At 37.9% G+C, this 19,788-nt stretch overlaps 1 protein-coding gene across 1 annotated transcript; it reads right to left on the bottom strand.

Annotated features, from left to right (window-relative positions):
- Window positions 1-5,126: 5,126 nt before the first annotated feature.
- Window positions 5,127-15,813, bottom strand: scamp3 (secretory carrier membrane protein 3). The gene is made up of 9 exons (XM_047816505.1): window positions 15,361-15,813; window positions 15,083-15,166; window positions 12,819-12,923; window positions 11,806-11,929; window positions 10,200-10,328; window positions 9,370-9,529; window positions 8,531-8,632; window positions 8,301-8,418; window positions 5,127-6,968 (listed from the first exon to the last, which is right to left on the bottom strand). Exons 1-9 carry the CDS (start codon window positions 15,412-15,414, stop codon window positions 6,819-6,821), a joined length of 1,026 nt encoding a protein of 341 aa, XP_047672461.1. The 5' UTR covers window positions 15,415-15,813; the 3' UTR covers window positions 5,127-6,818.
- Window positions 15,814-19,788: the final 3,975 nt, after the last annotated feature.

Below are 19,788 nucleotides of genomic sequence, written 5' to 3'. Positions count from 1 at the left end.
GAGTACTAAAACCTTGCCTCTCTGCACTAGAACAATCCAAATCAGCCACTGTCTTTCGTGAGCTGGATGAGCATCATCTCAAAGAGGAGATCAGAACTCCTTACACCAATACAACATTTGTCAGACTGTATATTATAATCACACCCTCCAGTGTCACCCATACGAGGATGGGTTCCCCTTTGAGGCCGGTTCCTCTCAAGGTTTCTTCCTTTACCAATTTAAGGGAGTTTTTCCTTTCTACTGCTGCCTGAGTCACCTCAGACTTGCTCATTGGGGATAAATACATACACGTTGTGAACTCAATATATCTAATATTAATCTTGAAAAATTTTTATTGTATTAATTTATATTATTGTAATAATTTATATTATTCTTTATGTTTACCTTCTGTTCTATGATTATGTTCTGTAAAGCTGCTTTGAGACAATGTCTATTGTAAAAAGCGCTATACAAATAAACTTGAATTGAATTGATTTCAAATCTTAGTGATTTTTAGAGTTTAGTAAATTAGAGTTTGGTATGTTTGTGGAGCCAGTTGGAACTCAGACACTACTAACTTGAGTTCGTAGTAGAGTCCGTTTTTAGCTTGTTATCAATCAATCCTGCTTTGTCTGCAGATGATCTAATGCTCAGTCCCTTGCTGAATTTCACATCACTTCGCTTGTGAAACACTTCACTTTTGATACTACTAATTCAGACCATAAAGTCTCTTAATCAGACGCAGCTAATACAGTATTTTTATGCTGATTTGCTTGGAAACAATCTTCCCAAATTCTTAGCAAATAACCCATCAAATTTGCCTTTCTGTTCCAAGATCATTCCCTCTAGGTCCAGCTGACAGAGTAGACCAATTTATTCAGAACAAGAGTTTGAACTCTACTCAGTACACTTGATGTAGTATAGTATATACTTATAGTCTGGTGTGTCAGTCTCCAAGGTGGCATCATATCTCGTGGAAGCTTGTGGTATTTGTGTTCTTACATGTGAATTTGGTGATTTTTATTACTCAAACCCCAAGTTAAAGATTTTTGGCCTATAAAACCTATAAATAAGTGCTATGCTAGAGCAAGCTTTTCAAGACCATGGCATCCTTATGTCTTCAAATCCAAAAAAGCAGATGATCATCAAGACAATGTTTTTTTTTTCTTTACATTAACAGAATGTTAAATAGCCAAGAGCCAGACACTAAAATATTATTTTAAAGTTTGAATGTGCTAAATGAAATTGTAGTGAAATAAATTGAGCTGATGATATCTGTAGCCATGACACAAAAAATGATATTGATAGAATTGTGCAGTTTTATGGGGCAAATTATATTATTCGCTTTAGTTCTAGTCCCTGTTTAATCCTTTTCTCCTGATTTTTCACATCATAGATGACAAGAAACATGGGTTTAACAGAATACGGATTAAACCAAATAAATATGTAGACATAATAATAATAATAATAATAATAATAACAACAACAACAACAACAACAACAAACAGTAGAGTTTGTAAAATAGCTCCATTTCAGCTTTTAAGCAGAGACAGGAATAGTAGTGTGGTTGCAGTACTGAGGCCCATGCCATCTTCGTGTAATTTCATTCATTCATTTTCAGTAACCACTTAATCCTGGTCAGAGACGTGGTGGATCCGCAGCCTATTCTGGGAACTCTGGGCGTGGTGGAAATACTCCCTGAGTGGGACACCAGTCTATTGCAGACCACCATGCACGCACACCTTCACACACACTAACATGCACACACACACACACACACACACACACACACACACACACACACACACACACACACACACACACACACACACTCACACCTTCGTTACCTAGTGGCATATTTTTTGGGAAAACGGGAGGAAACATACACAGACACTTCACCATTCTAGATTTATTCTCTTTGTGCTTTTAATAATGCTCTCCATTCTCCTATAAAGGTTTCCTCTTGGTGTTGTTGTGTGTCTGTGTGCATTTGTGTTCATTCAGCTACTAGAGCATCAGTGAGATCAGACACTGATGACGTAAGAGTGAGGAGGTCTGTGGTTCAGTCTGTGTTCCAGTTCATCACAAAGGTGTTCAGTGGTGTTGAGTCAGAGTCAGGGCTCAGTGCAGGACACTCAAGTTCTTCACTCCAACCTTCACACACCATGTCTTCATGGAGCTCTGTGCTTTGTGTACAGGGACATTGTCATGATGGGTCAGGGTACAAGTTTCTGAGCTCCAGTAAAGGGAAACTGTAACTGTTACAAGATACAGACAAATAGAATTGTGTGCTCAAAAGGAAGGAACCATATTGGGTCTGATGATCAGATGTTCACAGACTCGTTCACAAATGCTTTCAATAATACACTTGTGTTGAGGGAATTGGGATAAACTCAGGACCCCAGAGACTGAGAGCACCCTGCAGGACTGTTTTGCTTTGACAGACTGGGATGTGTTTAAAGCTGCAGCCACACTGGAGGACTCTTCCATCAGCGTACAGGACTATGCTGAGTATGTGACTGGGTACATCAGCACTTGTGTCGATAACATCGTGCCCACCATGAAAATCAGGACGTTTTCAAACCAGAAGCTGTGGATAAACAATCAGGTATGTCACATTCTGCGTGCTCGCTCTCTTACATTTAGATCAGACAACAAGACCGAGTACAAAGCTGCGAATTATGGACTGAGAAAAGCCATCACAGTGGCCAAGAGGCAGTACAGAGAGAAGCTGGACAGCTTCTATTCTACTGCTGACTCGGGGCGGATGTGGCAAGGCCTGCAGCACATCACAGACTACAGGACCACCACCAACAACATCACCTCAACAGACAGCCTGCTGGATGACCTCAACACATTCTACACCCACTTTGAGGCCCCCAGCTACACTGCAGAGAGGGGCTCACACACACCTGGACCCCCCCCCCCCCCAACCGTCTCAACAACCCAGGTACACAAAGCTCTGTGGAAGATCAACCCCCGCGAAGCAGCAGGACCAGACAACATTCCTGGGCGGGCTCTCAGAGCATGAGCTGACTGATGTTCTCACCTCCATCTTCAACCTCTTCCTCAGCCAGTGCACCATTCCTTCATGCTTTAAGACCATGACCATCGTCCCCCTGCCTAAGAAGAGCCCACCCACCTGCCTGAATGACTACAGGCCAGTGGCACTCACTCCAATCATCATGAAGTATTTGGAGAGAGGGGTGCTGGCCCACATTCAGAGCAGCATTCCAGACACTATTGACCCCCTGCAGAATGCCTACCGGCCCAACAGGTCCACCTCGGATGCCATTGCTGCTGCCATCCACTATTCCCTTTCTCACTGGAAAATAAGGACTCGTACCTAAGGATACTCTTCATCGACTACAGGGAAACATGCTTTCTGTCTGTGCATATGACAATAAACTTTGAACTTTGAACTAAACCAAAAAAATTTGCCATCTGTAAGAGCCTGAGGACTGGATTGAGAGCCAATGCCAGAAAAATGGGAATGATGCCAAGTGCCCAAGAGGATAAATTGTCCATGGAAAGAGGCTCAGTCCATTTACATGATTAGAAACTATAGCTAATTACTGATCATTCAACCAAAACTGAAAAAGGAAAGGTTAGAAGGGGTAATACAAAGATTTTATATTGTGTACCATTAGATTATGTAATACTATTTCTATATAGTGACAGATTTGCCAGAAAGAAAGTAGCTTTCTTTGCTGTTCAGAGTTGCAGATCCAAACACTGGGAAGTGTGAGTTGGAACTAGATGCCAATGCTTTACAGCCCATGCTATTGCTTTTGTGTTTTGTTAATGGTGGAGTGGATGACCGCTTGATGTCCAAGGAGGCCCTCATGTCTGCATCATGTTCTTCAACATTTTGTACCTATGCTGTCATAGCTAAGTCTTGCCAGGGTCCCTGCCTGCACTTTGCACATAATATACATTGTCTTCTGCTTGCTGCTTCCTGATGACATACTTCTGGTTGTTTACTTGATGTTGCTCACTGATGCTCTGAGCATGGTTCACCTGGACGACCTGGAGATATTTGGGACTGCTTTGGAGACTAAGGCAGTGGCAACTGCAGTTGGCGTGGTCAGTCTTGTGCTCCTGTCTCCTTCATTGAACATTTAATGGCTTTGGCAGAAAGGAATATTTCTCAAATCTATAATGTATTCAGAAAATGCCCCACAGTTATAGAAGGCAAATGATTTTACATCACGCTGCTCTGCAGCATCCCCCAGATGAGGATGGGTTTCCAGTTGAATCTGGTTCCTCTCAAGGTTTCTCAGTTTTCCTCACCACTGTCACTTCTCTCTCTCTCTCATTAAATCTAAAAATAAATTAAAATTTAAAACTGTAATTTTCATAACACTTAAAGCTTCATTGTAGCAGCGTCCACTGTTAAAATTGCTATACAAATAAAACTGAATGGACTTAACTGAAGGGTAACTGACTTGGTTTTTTTTTCCAGAACAAAATGCTTTTGGACTTTAATAGGCAGTGTGAACATTAAAATATTTCCTGTGCGAATGTTATGTTGCAGTGTAACATACTTAAAGTGCTTCTGAAATGCTCGCTCTTACTGTAATTAATAGCCTTTAAGAGATATGATGTAATGGTTGTACCGGTAAAATGAAACTCCACAGAGAGGAGGAAGAGGATTTTTTTTCCTGTAGAGAATAGAGATTTTGCAGTCTGTAAAGTTTATTTATTTATTTATTTATTTATTATAAATCTCTTACAAACACGTGCACTTTTATATATTAACGACAACACAATTTCACGGAACTACATCATGTACACTCATGACCCATAGTATAAAATGAGATTCACACCAAATGTATATGTGATAATTATGATAAATTTTTTAGTGACTTCATCAGCATCATCTTCATCATGACGGTGTTCTATAAGTAACTTCATTGTTTACATTTATTGGATGCTAATATCTGTCCAGTTAATCTGTCTGACAAAAAAAAAAAAAAAGACATGAGCTACAGGAAAGACATGATTTAGGACCCCATAAACCATCAAAAACAATATAAAAGATGCATGTAACTTTAGTGAAGGACATGAAAACAGTGTTAAATTCCAAAAGACGAATGAATATGAAACAATTACAATAGAGGTGAAGAATTAAGTCCAACTACAGGTCAGTTTCTTCAAGACAATTTTATTATTTTTTTTGTATTAACATTATTAAAACAGATGAACGCCACAGACAAACATGACAAGCAGCACATTAGTGTTCACTTGATCTCACAGAACGATATCAAAACAGAAAGGCTTGGATCAAGTGCATCAGAGCAGGTAAAAAAAATATACAAAAAAAAAATACAAACACAAGCCCACAGAACTGAGAGAACAATATAACAAGTTACTGGATAAATACATTTGGCACCGTGCAAAAAATGTCGACTGGGAAAATGGAGGAGAACAGGACATTAGACAGTGATGAAGAATGTATACATTATACATTATAGTCCTGGATGGTGGCTGCTGGCAGTTTGATTTACGCTTAACAGTCTGGACCTGTTTTACTGGCAAAATGAGAGATTTGTATGAAGGAACAGTGTATTAACTCCTTAGAGATTTGTCTGAATTTTACAGATATTGGTCTTTTCAGGACAAATAGATATGACCAGATAGATTTTAGGCAAATAGGTTTTGAAACACCAAGGTACACTGGGAAAAGGAAATCCACCATGAAGAAGGACTTTTCAAAATAAACACAAATCTTGGATCCGTAAGACTGTACGTCAATCTCAGGAGCGAGGCATAAGGCAGCATTTTGTTCAACTGAAGCTGCTAATCTTTAACAAATAATTCACGTCTCTCCTGACTGTTGTTACACAGAGCCTAAGGACTTTTGGCACACAGTATTAGATTACAGAGCAAGATTATAGAGCGATTCAATATGTAATATAGGCAAATATCAGTATTAATATCCTTTAGGATACACTTAGCTTTTGTGTTTCATTTGGTTTCTTTCCTCGTCTGTAGGGAGCTTTATATACTGCATCTCGCTCTGAATGTAACTGTTGGATTAAAGGTCAGATTTCGTTCTTATTTTTGCAACATCAACCAAAAATCATCAGATAAATGACAGAGGCGAGTCATATGACGGCGTTCAAGAATCAGAAATATGACTCGAGCACAACTTCTGGTGCCTCTGAAGTGCTTCACGATTTATTTAATCGGATCAGAAAACCATTACATGTTCTAGAGTAGAAAATAGATAAATGTCAGATGACATGATATTTATTTGCCAGTGTTTACCCCGTAGAGGGGGGGGGGGCAAGAAGAGACAAGACAAGAGAAGGAAAAGAGGCAGAGGAAGGAAAGAGAAAGCCGAGTGAGAGAGAACAAAGAGATGCGAGCTGGAGAGAGCATCAGAAAAAGAGAGTAAGAGAATCAGAGAGAGAAAGAGAGAGAGTGAGAGAGTGTGTGTGTGTGTGAGAGAGAGAGATGGTGCAGTGTTATATACTTGGCACTGCTTTCCTAATTATTTTATTAGTCACATTATCAATAAAGAAGTAAGAAACAAATTCAAAAAATTTCCAATGAAACCCCGAACATGGTTCTGTTCATCAGAAATGACAGTCAAGTGGTCAGCGATATGATAAATGATGCTAATTTAAGGCAAATTAAAAAAAAAAAAAAAAAAAGGAAGTCAATTTTGGTTTGATAAATTGCATCTATTTTTCCGATACAAGCAAAAGGCCTAGTGCTTATGGTGTAACAATCGAAATATACACAATTCTCTCTACACCTGGGGACTCTTTTTTTGGGCTCCTACTCATCCTCGGTTTCTCTCCAGCCACCCGATCACGTTGCCTACCACTCTAACGTGGTCCGGTGAAGGCTCCTTGTGCCGCCGTGGCCGTGGCGCTCACGGCCGCCTGGCGCACGGCTTCGTTTGAAAGCACTCCAGTGGCAAACTCTGCCTGGGCCTTCTGGAAGCTAGCGCCAGTCTGCCTGTAGAGAGAGTGGACCTGTGCAAGAAAGATAAAAGAGCTTAGTGAGGGAATTACCACATTATCTGCGAGCAAAGAAGCAATGCAAATGACAGCCTTAAATCTTGGCGCCCAACGATTAAAGCGGATAGGAAAATGAGACAAGCTCGCTGAATGTTACACTACTTTGCATGAAACAAACCTGCATGCCTAATCGTTTGCTAGCTGCTTTTCCTAACTGCAAATGACTTCAAAAGGTGCACACACCTTTAGCGCTCGACTGTTTCAGCTCAGCTCACATCTCATCACACACACTGGGATTATATAGTAATTAACATCCTAGATTTTTTATGTACAGTATGTGTGTTTGTGTGTTCAAAGTAGTGTCTTGAGACAAACGTGGTTAATTACACATCTAGATTTAAATATCAATCGTCTGATCTCAAACCCAAAGCTTGGTTGCTGCTGTTCTAATACTTTTAGAGGAGACGCTATATTTTGGTAATTGCTTGTTCTATCACAATTAATCATCCTCAATATTTATAAAAGCCTGTGAACCTCCAGCCACAACACAGCCCCAACGCATCAATGTTCCAGCACCATGTTATAACAGTGCCTTTCCATATATATATATATACACACACACACATTAGTCCCATTTTGCCACCAAATATTCAGTTGGTTTGCATGACTATATATTCTAATTTTGGTCATACTCTTCTTCAATATTTGGTGCCATTTAATTGCTTAACTCACTCCAATACTTCTTGTAGCCTTCCACAGGCTTCTCACAAAACTTTGATGGATGTTTTTTGCCCATTCCTCCAAACAGAACTGGTGTAACTCAGGCTTAGGTCTTCCTGATCAGATGCTGCATCTGTTCATTCCGTTAATGTTCTACGGGATTCAGGTCAGGGCTTCATGATAGAGTCTCTATTTTCACTTTGTCTTTGAGCTATTTTGTTACAACTTTAGAGGTATGCGTAGGTCATTGTCCTACTGGAAAAACCAGTTGTGACCAACGTTTAGCATTTTCATATGCATTGCCATCTATCCATCCTCTGATGAGTCCCATTTTCTGTTAGAACACCTCCCACAACGTGATGCTACCACCACCATGCTTTACAGCTGGGATGGTTTTCTTCAGATTAAAAGCCTTAGACTTTGTCTTCCATACGTATATGACGTATATGACCAGAAAACATTCCTGTAGCAAGGGGTGCTATAAGATTAGGTTAAAAAAATATATATAAATTACTCATGAAGAAGCATCTTTTAGTTTTGTTTTATTTATTTTTTTACTTCAAATCAGATCAATCACCAACCTTTTTTTTTTTAGAACAAACTATAAGACAGAGTAACCGAGTTTACCTTCTTGAGCAGAACCACTCCCATGGCAGCCTGACCAGTAAAGACCATTGCATTCAACAGCATGATCACCCCAACCGCTGTATTTGTCTTTAATGCAGCAAGACCCACTATCCATCCACTGCATGAGCAAAGAGTGAGATAAAGGCAAAGAAAAAAAAACGAGGTGAAATGAACGAGAGAGAAAAATGCACAAAAAGGACTTCAGGACTGTGGTGAGTTATTCATGTCACCTGAAGCCCCAGCCAGGAATCCCAATTGTCATAAGGATGTAGACCACCACTTGGACGAAGAAGATGAAGAAGAACACAAAGAAATTGAAGGAACTATCGGTCCTGTTGAGATATAAAAGAGATGCAGGCATTATATTCAATAAACACCATCAAATATATAAAAATATCCAGTAGGTTAGCAGCTGCATGCTTCAAATCCCCAAAAATACTCACTCTTTCTACGAACTCCAAACTTTTCAACAAATTGTTGTGTCACAACCAGTTACAAATGGACAGAATATAGCACAACAGTGACTCTGCTTAATGTGTCTAAGCAAGAAAAGAGATGGACCAGGTAAAGAGGGAGAACACTGCTACCACCACCATGCTTCACTGAGGATAGGCTGAGGATTCACTCAAACATAGAGCTTTGTGGCACAGCCAGAAATACATTAATGGATGTTCTCTTCCAGAGCTTTGTGCTGGTGTTTATCCATCTGATGAACACTTAACATACACGAACACACAACACTATTCTTACACATTAGTTACTTAAAACACATACTATGTATACTTCAATTGCACATTTCACACTTGTACATTTGTACATACAAATTGTCTATATTGTATATTTCACTTGCACATTTCAGACTTATATAATATAGACGAATTGTATGTACAAATGTACAAGTGTTAAAGCTTCTGTCACTAAAACAAATTCCTCGCATGTGAAAACATACCAGGCAATAAAGCTCTTTCTGATTCTGATTTATTTTGATATCTCCTTGGGCTACATGACGTTTAAATCCTATCTTCTGATTTCAATTGTATGCACAGACCTAGTTTAGGGGTTTACAGACCTGAATGCTCTATACACAGGCCTGTACCAACAGACGAAGGAGCAGGGGCTGAAGAGCAGAATCCAGAGGATGGCTAGGCCGAAGCCTACACCACTACCAGTGTCCACACAAAACAGAGCAAGACAGGAGATGAAGTTGAAGACCAGAGTGCAAACTGAATCTTTATAGAGGAAAATAAGAGAAAAAAAAAAGTGTAAAAAAAAAAGAAAAGAAAAAAATAGAACATTCTAACAAAAGCCACAGCAAGGCAAACATGTGGATACGATTTATTTATTAAAAAATGTATATGTTATGAGTATATTTACTAATCTACAGAATTATATATAGAATATTTAAATATGAAAGCTGAATAGGAATCTCTGACCTCTAGTGGTTGAAATGGGTTACTACAAGCTTAAACATTAAGCCCTCACAGTGCAACTGAAAAAAATACTACAGAATCGTTTGGGTCCATTGTACAGACTATAATATATATAAAAAATAAGCTTTATTCAGTTCTATTCAATTCATTTATATGGATATGATTTTAAAATAGCTTAATAAAAACCTAGATATACATTTAAATTAGTCCCTGAGACTAATAAACTAATAAAACTGAGTCGATGCGAAATTTATTCTAGTCCTGGCATATGATGCTGAATGAACAGATAAATGTATGGATATCTGATCTACTAAACAGAAGAATTCAAGAAACTCATTAGTGATTATTTTTAAGGTATAATATAACAACATAATCACATGAACTGTAACAGTGTAGCACCACATTCACCACGGAAAAACACACGTTGCTAATTCAGAGAAAAACCTTCAATAAACAAAATACAGCTTACACATCCAGAAGTAGTACATGATGGTGACGATGCGCTGAAAGCCCTGGCTGATCTCCACGTTTATGTCATGATAGAAGCACGGGCCCACCGGACAGAACGACGGCAACGGAGGCCAGTTCTTCTGAGAGGCTGAAAAGAAACAGGGTTAAGTCTTTCAACCAAGCAGCACAAACACGCTCAGTTTCTTCCTGATATATAAGTGCTGATCATCTTCTGGCTCTCTACAGTAAACATTACAGTGACTAACACTGATCTCTGAACTGTTAAAATATCATGACATTATTACACCTGCTGCAGGAGTTAATACACATGAAGGGAAGGAAAAAGGACAAGAACACGAAAAAGGAAAATGAAAGAGCACAAGAAAGAAAGAAAGAAAGAGGGCAAGAAAGAAAGAAAGAAAGAAAGAGGGCAAGAAAGAAAGAGGGCAAGAAAGAAAGAAAGCAAGAAAGAAAGAGGGCAAGAAAGAAAGAAAGAAAGAGGGCAAGAAAAAGAAAGAGGGCAAGAAAAAGAAAGAGGGCAAGAAATAAATAAAGAAAGAAAGAGGGCAAGAAAGAAAGAAAGAAAGAAAGAAAGAAAGAAAGAGGGCAAGAAAGAAAGAAAGAAAGAAAGAAAGAAAGAAAGAGGGCAAGAAAGAAAGAAAGAAAGAAAGAGGGCAAGAAAGAAAGAAAGAAAGAGGGCAAGAAATAAAATGCAAGAAATAAATAAAGAAAAAGAGGGCAAAAAGAATAAAGAAGAAAGCAAAAGAAAGAGGTCAAAAAGAAATAAATAAATAAGAAATAGATGCAAGAAAGAAAGATGGGCAAGAAATAAGAAAGAAAATAAATAAAGAAATATTTCAAGAAATAAAGAAGAATAAATAAAGAGTTCAATAAGAAAGAAATAAATAAGAATAAAGAGTTCAAGAAATAAAGATTTCAATAAATAAATAAATAAGAAATAAATATTGCAATAAATAAATAAATAAATAAATATTTCTATAAGAAATAAATAGATTTCAATAAATAAATAAAAATAAATATTTCATAAAGAAATAAATAAAGTATGTGCAAAAATAAATAAATATTTCAATAAATAAATAAATATTTCATAAATAAATATTTCTATAAATAAATAAATATTTCAATAAATAAATAAATATTTCAATAAATAATAAATATTTCAATAATAAATATTTCAATAAATAAATTAATAAATATTTCAATAAAATAAATATTTCAATAAATAAATAAATAAATATTTCAATAAATAAAAATAAATATTTAATAAATAAATAATAAATATTTCAATAAATAAATAAATAAATAAATATTTCAATAATAATAAATAGTTCAATAAAAAAACATAAATAAATAAATATTTCAATAATAAATAAAATAAATAATAAATAAAATAAATAAAAAATAAATAAATAAATAAATAATAAATAATAAAGTAAAAATTATAAATAAAAAATAAATAAATAAATAAATATTTCATAAATAAATAATTAATTATTAAATAAATAAAATATTTCAAGAAAAACAAAGGTACAGTTTGGGCTGTAAAGGATTCTCATATCCGTGAAAGGACGAAATCAACATCCTCGTCTAACTCGTGTACTCACTGGAGCCCGTGCTACGGCTTTGGGAGTCCAGCTCTCTCTCCCTCCTCTCCAGCTCCCTCGCTTTTTTCTCCAACTCCTCCTGCTTCTTCAGCAATTCGGCTGTTGTGGCGTTCACTACAGTTTGCTTCAGAGAGAAAATGAGAGAGAAAGAGAGAAACATGGAGAGAGAAAGAGAGAGAGAAGAAGAGATTGTGAGGGAGAGAGAGAGAGAGTGAGAGAGAGAGAGGGGAAGCGAGACAGAACGACAGAGAAGAGACAGTGAGAGAGACAGAGAGAGAGAGAGACAGAGGGAGAGAGACAGTGAGCGAGACAGAGAGAGAGAAAGAGAGAGAGAGAGAGGGGGCGAGAGAGAGAGAGGGCAAGAGAGGGCGAGAGAGAGAGAGAGAGAGGGCAAGAGAGAGAGGGTGAGAGAGAGATTAGATGGACCACTTAAGTTTAAAAAAAAAAAAAAAAAAAGTGGCTTTGTATCTCCACAAATCCACAAAGCTTGGAAAGCTTCCATTAGAGTGAAGTTCCTCTGTACACTTCCTGCTTTGCGGTTCTCACATCATATACCTGCACTTTGCTGATCTATACTGTAGATATTGACTGTGCGCCATATCTGTAACTATTATTCATTCTCTGGTGTTTATAACAGTTTATAATCACACCCTCCAGTGTCACCCAAATGAGGATGAGGTTCACTTTTGAGTCTGGTTCCTCTCAAGGTTTCTTCCTCTTCCATCTAAGGGAGTTTTTCCTCACCACAGACTTCATTAGAGATAAATACAAACACATTTAAATATAAATCTAATATTAATCTTGAACTTTTTGTACTACATTACTTATTACTTAAAGCTGTGTTATAGATTTAACAAGAAAATATCTCTGATCTAATGTTTATACCTCTATAAAGAGTGCAACTTATTTACATGTAAACGCTGCTGCTGTCTTTACTGTTCTCTGGGTTGACGTAACCTTCCAGAGTCGAACCGAATCCTGCACTGCTATCATAATGCAGTGAAGAAACACACCTGTGTGCTGTAGGATCCATAATTCCTGGGTTCAGTGGGTGTAGTCCTGCTAGGTAGAGTCTGAGGTGCGACGGTCGGCGGTGCGGTCTCATAAGGAGGCGGAGGCTAGAATATGAGGAATTAAGAAGCGATTACAAGGTGCATCAACATCAGCAGGGGTAATTAGTGAATTACATTTACTGACCGAGATCAGGTGTCTAATACAGTCAGCTACATGACACTCGACTCAACACAATCGTGGATTATTAACACAACTGTACACTAAATTACTCCTAAGCCTGAATGAAAGGGTGTGGGATCACGAAGCACAACAGTGTGGCTGTTTCCGAAGAGTTTGTTTTGTAACAGAAATCTGACATTAAGAGGGCAAGAAAGAAAGAAAAAGAAAGAAAGAGGGCAAGAAAGAAAGAAAGAAAGAGGACAAGAAAGAATGAAAGAAAGAAAGAGGGCAAGAAAGAAAGAGGGCAAGAAAGAAAGAAAGAAAGAGGGCAAGAAAGAATGAAAGACAGAAAATAGGCAAGAAAGAATGAAAGACAGAAAATGGGCAAGAAAGAATGAAAGAAAGAGGGCAAGGAAAAAGAAAGGGCAAGAAAGACAGAAAAAAAAGAAAGAGTACAAGAAAGAAAGAAAGAAAGAAAGAAAGAAAGAAAGAAAGAGGCCAAGAAAGAAAGAAAGAGTGCAAGAAAGACAAAAAGAAAGAGTGCAAGAAAGACAGAAAGAAAGAAAGAAAGAAAGAAAGAAAGAAAGAGGCCAAGAACGAAAGAGGCCAAGAAAGAGGCCAAGAAAGAAAGAGGCCAAGAAAGAAAGAAAGAGTGCAAGAAAGACAAAAAGAAAGAGTGCAAGAAAGAAAGAAAGAAAGAAAGAAAGAAAGAGGGCAAGAAAGAAAGAGCTTAAAAAAGAAAGAAAGAAAGAAAGAAAGAAAGAAAGAAAGAAAGAAAGAAAGAGGGCAAGAAAGAATGAGGGCAAGAAAGAAAGAAAGAGGGCAAGGAAAAAGAAAGGGCAAGAAAGACAGAAAAAAAGAAAGAGTGTAAGAAAGAAAGAAAGAAAGAAAAAGAAAGAAGGCAAGAAAGAAAGAAAGAAAGAAAGAATGAATGAAAGAAATATAGAGGTTAAAAAGAAAGAAAGAAAGAAAAAGAAAGAAAGAAAGAAAGAAAGAAAGAAAGAAAGAAAAAGAATGAATGAGGGACAGACAGACTTTTCCAATCCAGTGCTGTGGTACATATCAGCATATTCCCCATGATGCCACATTTTGTTGCCGTTTCCTGATGATGAAAGTTGTGGTCTTTACCTTAGTGCCCCTGCTGGATTTGGTTCACCTTCTTTAACAAACATCACACAAATCATACAGTAACTTTATTAGACTGCTATCAGCTCAGACTCATGTTAAAACTCAGGCTCTCTATAAACTCTCTGTACACAAGAGTCAGTAGGGTAACGTTCAGGTAGTGGCTGGGACACTGATAACATTCATTCATTCATTCATTCATTCTCTACCGCTTATCCGAACTTCTCAGTGCGTGTAAATTCGACTCATACACACACCCCCACCCTGCACACCCGGTCAGTCCACCTTCTGGGTATATAATACAGAAGTTTTTACTGTTCATGGATTAATTCACTGTTAACTATTACATTTTTCTTGCACCATTACCTCCAGATCACAACAGATTTTTCTCATCGTCTCACAATAACGTCATTTATTTTGCCACACGGTCATATACTGCTATTTCATCCTCTTACACAAGATCTTTCTGATTCTGATTCTGATTACATGGTAACCATGGAGACATCACTGTTCTGCAAACTGACAGGCAATAAAACAGATCAAGATGCTCAGGATCGCTGTAGCTTCACTGTAGTGTGGAGCTGCTGCTATTCCCTCTTGTGTCACTGATTAAAACAAATGACATGACATCATACAGCCTGTACGCCTTGGTCATGTGTTTCCAGAAAAATATGTTTTGATCTGCTATCTTTCTCAGTCATGACGAAGGCAAGGTGTTATCTCGAGAAAACTGCTTTTATTATCCCAAGTGAACAATAAATATTATCTTGAGACCGGGATGATAACGAGTCCTGATATCAAAATGACGACGATGAACAAAAACATCTCAAAACAAATCATTCATGGCCTTTCTGGACTTTTATGCATACAAGGTATATTTTGTATAATCTCTGCTAGGCGTTTATGTGTAGGCTTATAATCAAAAAGCGCAAATGTGGTGTGAGACAGATCATATACATGTGTGTGCTTTCTCCTTTACCCCAGTCGTCCTGTTGTCAAAGGGATTGTACAGGTCCAGTGTGGGGTAGTCTGCAGTAGTACTATGTTGGGTCACTGATGGATCCTGTAAACATTAAAACACACACACACACACACACACAAACACAGCCCTGTTAGAGGACCGACCTTATTGTAAAACAAAACAAAAAACACAAAACAAGCAAAAAAAAAAAACCCCACAAAACCACAAAAAAACACAAACAAATATATATATATTAATAAAAACACAAGACTGTCAGTAGAATATCCACACTTCACCTGGAATGGATTGGGATCCTCTTGGGGCTCAGGGAAGCTTGTGTACTTCGACATGTCTGATTAATTTCTATCTTTAAAGCTATTGAGTTCGTAGAAGGGGATTTCAGTCTTATAAGCGCTTATAAGCACCTTTGGATCATTATATGATCACTTTCTTGATGCTATTGATGGAGAAAGCTAAGCTAAGCTAAGCTAACCAACGCTGCGTCAAATCACACCGAATCGTACAGGAAACGATTCCTTGAATCTCACTGAACTTGCAGTCTTTCTGTTCGCCTCGGCGACGTAATTAATCCCCGGTGTCGTATCACGCTATCCTTTTAAACCGTACAAACGTATTTATTAGTATTTTGTGTTACTCATATCGCAGGAAGGGAGAGAACAGGGAAGTGCAGAGTCATGTGACTGAATCAACACAGCACGTGAGCAGTCAGGACGCAACTGGGCGTGTCTCGCGACAGAAGCAGAACAAGCCGTAGTGTTGTGCGCTGCGATTAAATACTAGAACCTGATTGGTCAGAAGGGGCGCATTATTTATGTATAACAGCACGGCTTGGAGGGGGTCACGGTGGCTTAGTGGTTAGCACAATCGCCTCACACCTCCAGGGTCGGGGTTCGATTCCCACCTCCGCCTTGTGTGTGTGGAATTTGCATGTTCTCCCCGTGCCTCGGGGGTTTCCTCCGGGTACTCCGGTTTCCTCCCCCGGCCCAAAGACATGCATGGTAGGTTGATTGGCATCTCTGGAAAATTGTCCGTAGTGTGTGAGTGAATGAGAGTGTGTGTGCCCTGTGATGGGTTGGCACCCGGGTGTATCCTGCCTCGATGCCCGATGACGCCTGAGATAGGCACAGGCTCCCCGTGACCCGAGAAGTTCGGATAATGAATGAATGAGCACGGCTTGGAAAGTAGTTCCGGAAACAAGATCCGTTCATTTAACTAAAGGTTAATATCAATGCGCTGGTCAATAGTTTTATTATATAATTTATTGTTTTAAATTTGTGTCTTGTTTAAACTGATGGATGTGGTAGACTAGTGTTTAAGGTGTTGGATTACTGACCAAGAAGGTCATGAGTTCGAATCCCACATCCACCAAGCTGCAACTGCTGGGGCCCTTGATCAAGGCCCTTAACCCTCAGTCATAAATTGAAATAAAATTGTAAGTCACTCTGGATGATAAAGGAGTCTAATAAATGACAGAAATGCAAATCTCATTATTTGTTTGTTTATTTTATTGTTTTCATAGTAACATCTCATTCATAAAGACTTTTGGTGAAAGTCAAGACAAGAGTCAAGAAGCTTTTATTGTTATTTCAACCATATATAGCTTTTGCAGTGCACAGTGAAATGAGACGACGTTTCACCAGGACCAGGAACATGGTGTTAAATAAAACAAAGACAGAGCTAAGGATTTAGTAAGTTAGTCCTAGATACATAAAATGCATCTGTGTAACCTGGTGTACACAGTGTGAGACAAAAGACAAACAAGACAGATATATGGGACGAATTTGAATTAATAAATAAAGATAAAAAAGTATTATTGATTAACCAAGCAAAAGTTACAAAAGCCATAACAATTGCTATGTCATTACCTTCACTTACTAAGCTGTTATTTCAACTCAGTAAATCATTATTTTCACTTGGTATTTCATTATTGTGCCTTAGTATGTTGGTGTGACATGTTTATATAAATGAATCTATTAAAGTTCCAATATGTTTGAAAAATTTTCAGATTTTTGAAAGAAGTCCCCATTGTGTGTGCTTTGTAACAGTTATTGTGCTTTGCCTGTGGACGAAAGTCTTCAGGAAAGAGTGTCTATATAGTAAAGGACAGGAGAGCATGACAATGGTGAACAGAATCATTTCTACTGGGAGACGAAAAAGACATTTATGGGATAGCTAATGTTTGCATGACAGAAAAAAAAGTGTATGGAACCAGAAGTTCCTATCCAGAAAGTCAGTCATATCAGATGTTGTGGAGATGATCCACATTTCCATGCAGACTCTTCACTGGTGTCCCACAAGGCTCAGTGCTCTGTCCTCTTCTATTCTACCTTTATACTCACCTTTATGCTCATTCTCTTGGTGAAGTCACATCCTCATTGCTTTTGGTTTGAAACCATCAGGCTATGAGGATGACACACAGACACTACCGTTTCTGCTCAGATCTCAGCATGGATTTTTAGTTTAACCGATGAAACATAATTCCAGCTTTTTTTTTACTGTGTCAAAGGCTGTGCCTTGTGACTTGTGGCTATTCATACTGTACATGTTGTTAAGCTTCAGAAGACCCCACAATTCAGCACCAACCACTTTCTCCAGCACAAAAGGGACAAAACATTTTAGAGATAAAACATTTCAGTAAGAAACGGGGTTACATGTTTGCATTTAAGAGCAAATCTCAAATAAGGACAATTCATGTCTCGGTAAGACAGGCAACAACAACTGTTGGAGTTGGATGATGGCTATTACAAAGCCGAGAAGTGATATTAAATCAACTTGGATAAATAAAAATAGTCATCCATCAGTGGCTCACAATTGGTGCAAGAGAAAACCCATTTAATCAAGTGATCACAAGTTCAAGTCCTGACAATGCCACAGCCAGAAATGGTCAGGATCCCACTGAGTAATATTTAAACTGTGCTGTCAGTCTGGTTCAGATGGTGTTAATCTTACTCACCTATCAGCAACGGTGAAGCTAGCCACATCATGTGCACATCATCCAGACTGTGCACATCATCCAGATGGTGCTTTCTTCTGAGTGTGTTACTCTCTTGGCGGTTGCCTGGCTTCACGTGTCTTGGAGGAATCTGAGATGTATTTCCTTTTTCTTTTCTTATCATAAAAGAGCCATGGAGGTATAGTTTTTTTTTACTTATTTAAAAGTAATAAACACATCCACATACAAACCTCCATATAATCACTTATTATTTTTAGCATTAGGCATTTTGTTTTTGCACAGAAGATACTTGAGAATGAGAAAAAATAAGATAAAAATAAAAACCATTAATAGGCTAAAGTTTCTGACTATGTAGTATGTCTTGATGGCCTTTTAATTAAATCTGTATCAGTCATTCATTCATGACATTTGGCAGATGCACTTATACAGAGCAACATACATTTTTATACAGCTGAGCAATTGAGGTTCCCAACAGTGGAAGCTTGGTGGACCAGGAGTTTGAACTCACAACCAATCAGTAGTCCAGCACCTTAGCCATTAGATTACAACTTCCCACAGCATCTTACTGAGTGATTATTGGCTTTAATATCTAATTTTACGGTCAGGCAAAATTTTGATTGCAGAACCATTGTCAATCTCAGAATATAACATCATTACACGATGCAAACAAGCTGGTTCAAGCTTTTATTACCTTGATGTTGGATTATTTAGATTGCTTGATGCCTGGAGGTTGTATAATAGGTGTATAAACATACCACATGTAGTCCAGAATGAAATGGATCTGACTAGCCCCAACAGACTGGCTACAAGTTAAATTTTATATAGATTATAGATGACTACTGATGGACTGCGAATCAGAAGGAGGTAAGTTTAAATCAGAGGACCACCAATCTACCTTTTTGAGGCTGTTAACCCTCAATTGCCCAGGTGTATACTGTAAATGAGATAACTGTAAGTCAAAAAGGTTATCATTTTATACAAATATATTAAAAAAAATGGTTTCAGCAGATCTGTGGGGCTAAATAAAGACTAAATAAAGACAGGTGAACTACTTCATTAAAAAAAATCTGTAAGCATGGTCATTGGAAATAACATTTTTATTTTATTATTATTGTACTATATATATATATATATATGACAAGCAGTGTTTAGTAATTTTAACATCTTCCATGTATTGTATGTGTTTGTTTGTTTGTTTTGTTTTTTTTGCTTTATTAAACTTTATATTATAAAAAGACATGATTTGGATGATTTACATATGTGAAACTAGATAAAATATATGATTGCAGATTATTAGCCTATAAAATAAGGAAAAAACATGAAAAAATGATTGTAATTCTTTAATCTACTAAATAAATTTACACTCTTTTGGTTTTTGCAGTGCAGCCTCCCCTTCTTCACCACCACCAAAAAAAACCCCCAAAAAACATTCCTCAGCCAATCAAGCTCTACACAGCCCCATGACATCACCATCTCAGGAATGAGCTGAGTTGCTGTGGCAACAAGCAGGGGATGGAATCATATTCTAGGCAGGTTTGTGGGTTTCGTACCCTGTTTCCATGCTGTATGGTTTAGATTAGTGGAAGAAGAAAACAGGGCCCCATTCAAACCAAACGAGCCGAAAGTGCCTCCACAGAAAGAAGTCAGTGACCCGCTGTAACACAACACGATGATTAACATCGCCTCTGTCGAAATCCAATACCGCTTTCTTTTCTTTGGAAAGATTTGCCCAAGACAACTGCACTGTAGT

The sequence above is a fragment of the Tachysurus fulvidraco genome, chromosome 7 (genome assembly GCF_022655615.1).
Source record: "Tachysurus fulvidraco isolate hzauxx_2018 chromosome 7, HZAU_PFXX_2.0, whole genome shotgun sequence".
NCBI classification, from domain to species: Eukaryota; Metazoa; Chordata; class Actinopteri; order Siluriformes; family Bagridae; genus Tachysurus; species Tachysurus fulvidraco.
The sequence above is the reverse complement of the archived record's forward strand: the minus strand, read 5'-3'. Positions and strand labels throughout refer to the sequence as shown.

Coding starts and splice junctions, on each gene's coding strand:
- scamp3 (XM_047816505.1), bottom strand. CDS start 15,414: ATGTCGAAGTACACAAGCTTCCCTGAGCCCCAAGAGGATCCCAATCCA. Junction 12,924..15,082: donor TTGACAACAGGACGACTGGG/GTAAAGGAGAAA, acceptor CTCATATTCTAG/CCTCCGCCTCCTTATGAGAC. Junction 11,930..12,818: donor ATGGATCCTACAGCACACAG/GTGTGTTTCTTC, acceptor TTCTCTCTGAAG/CAAACTGTAGTGAACGCCAC.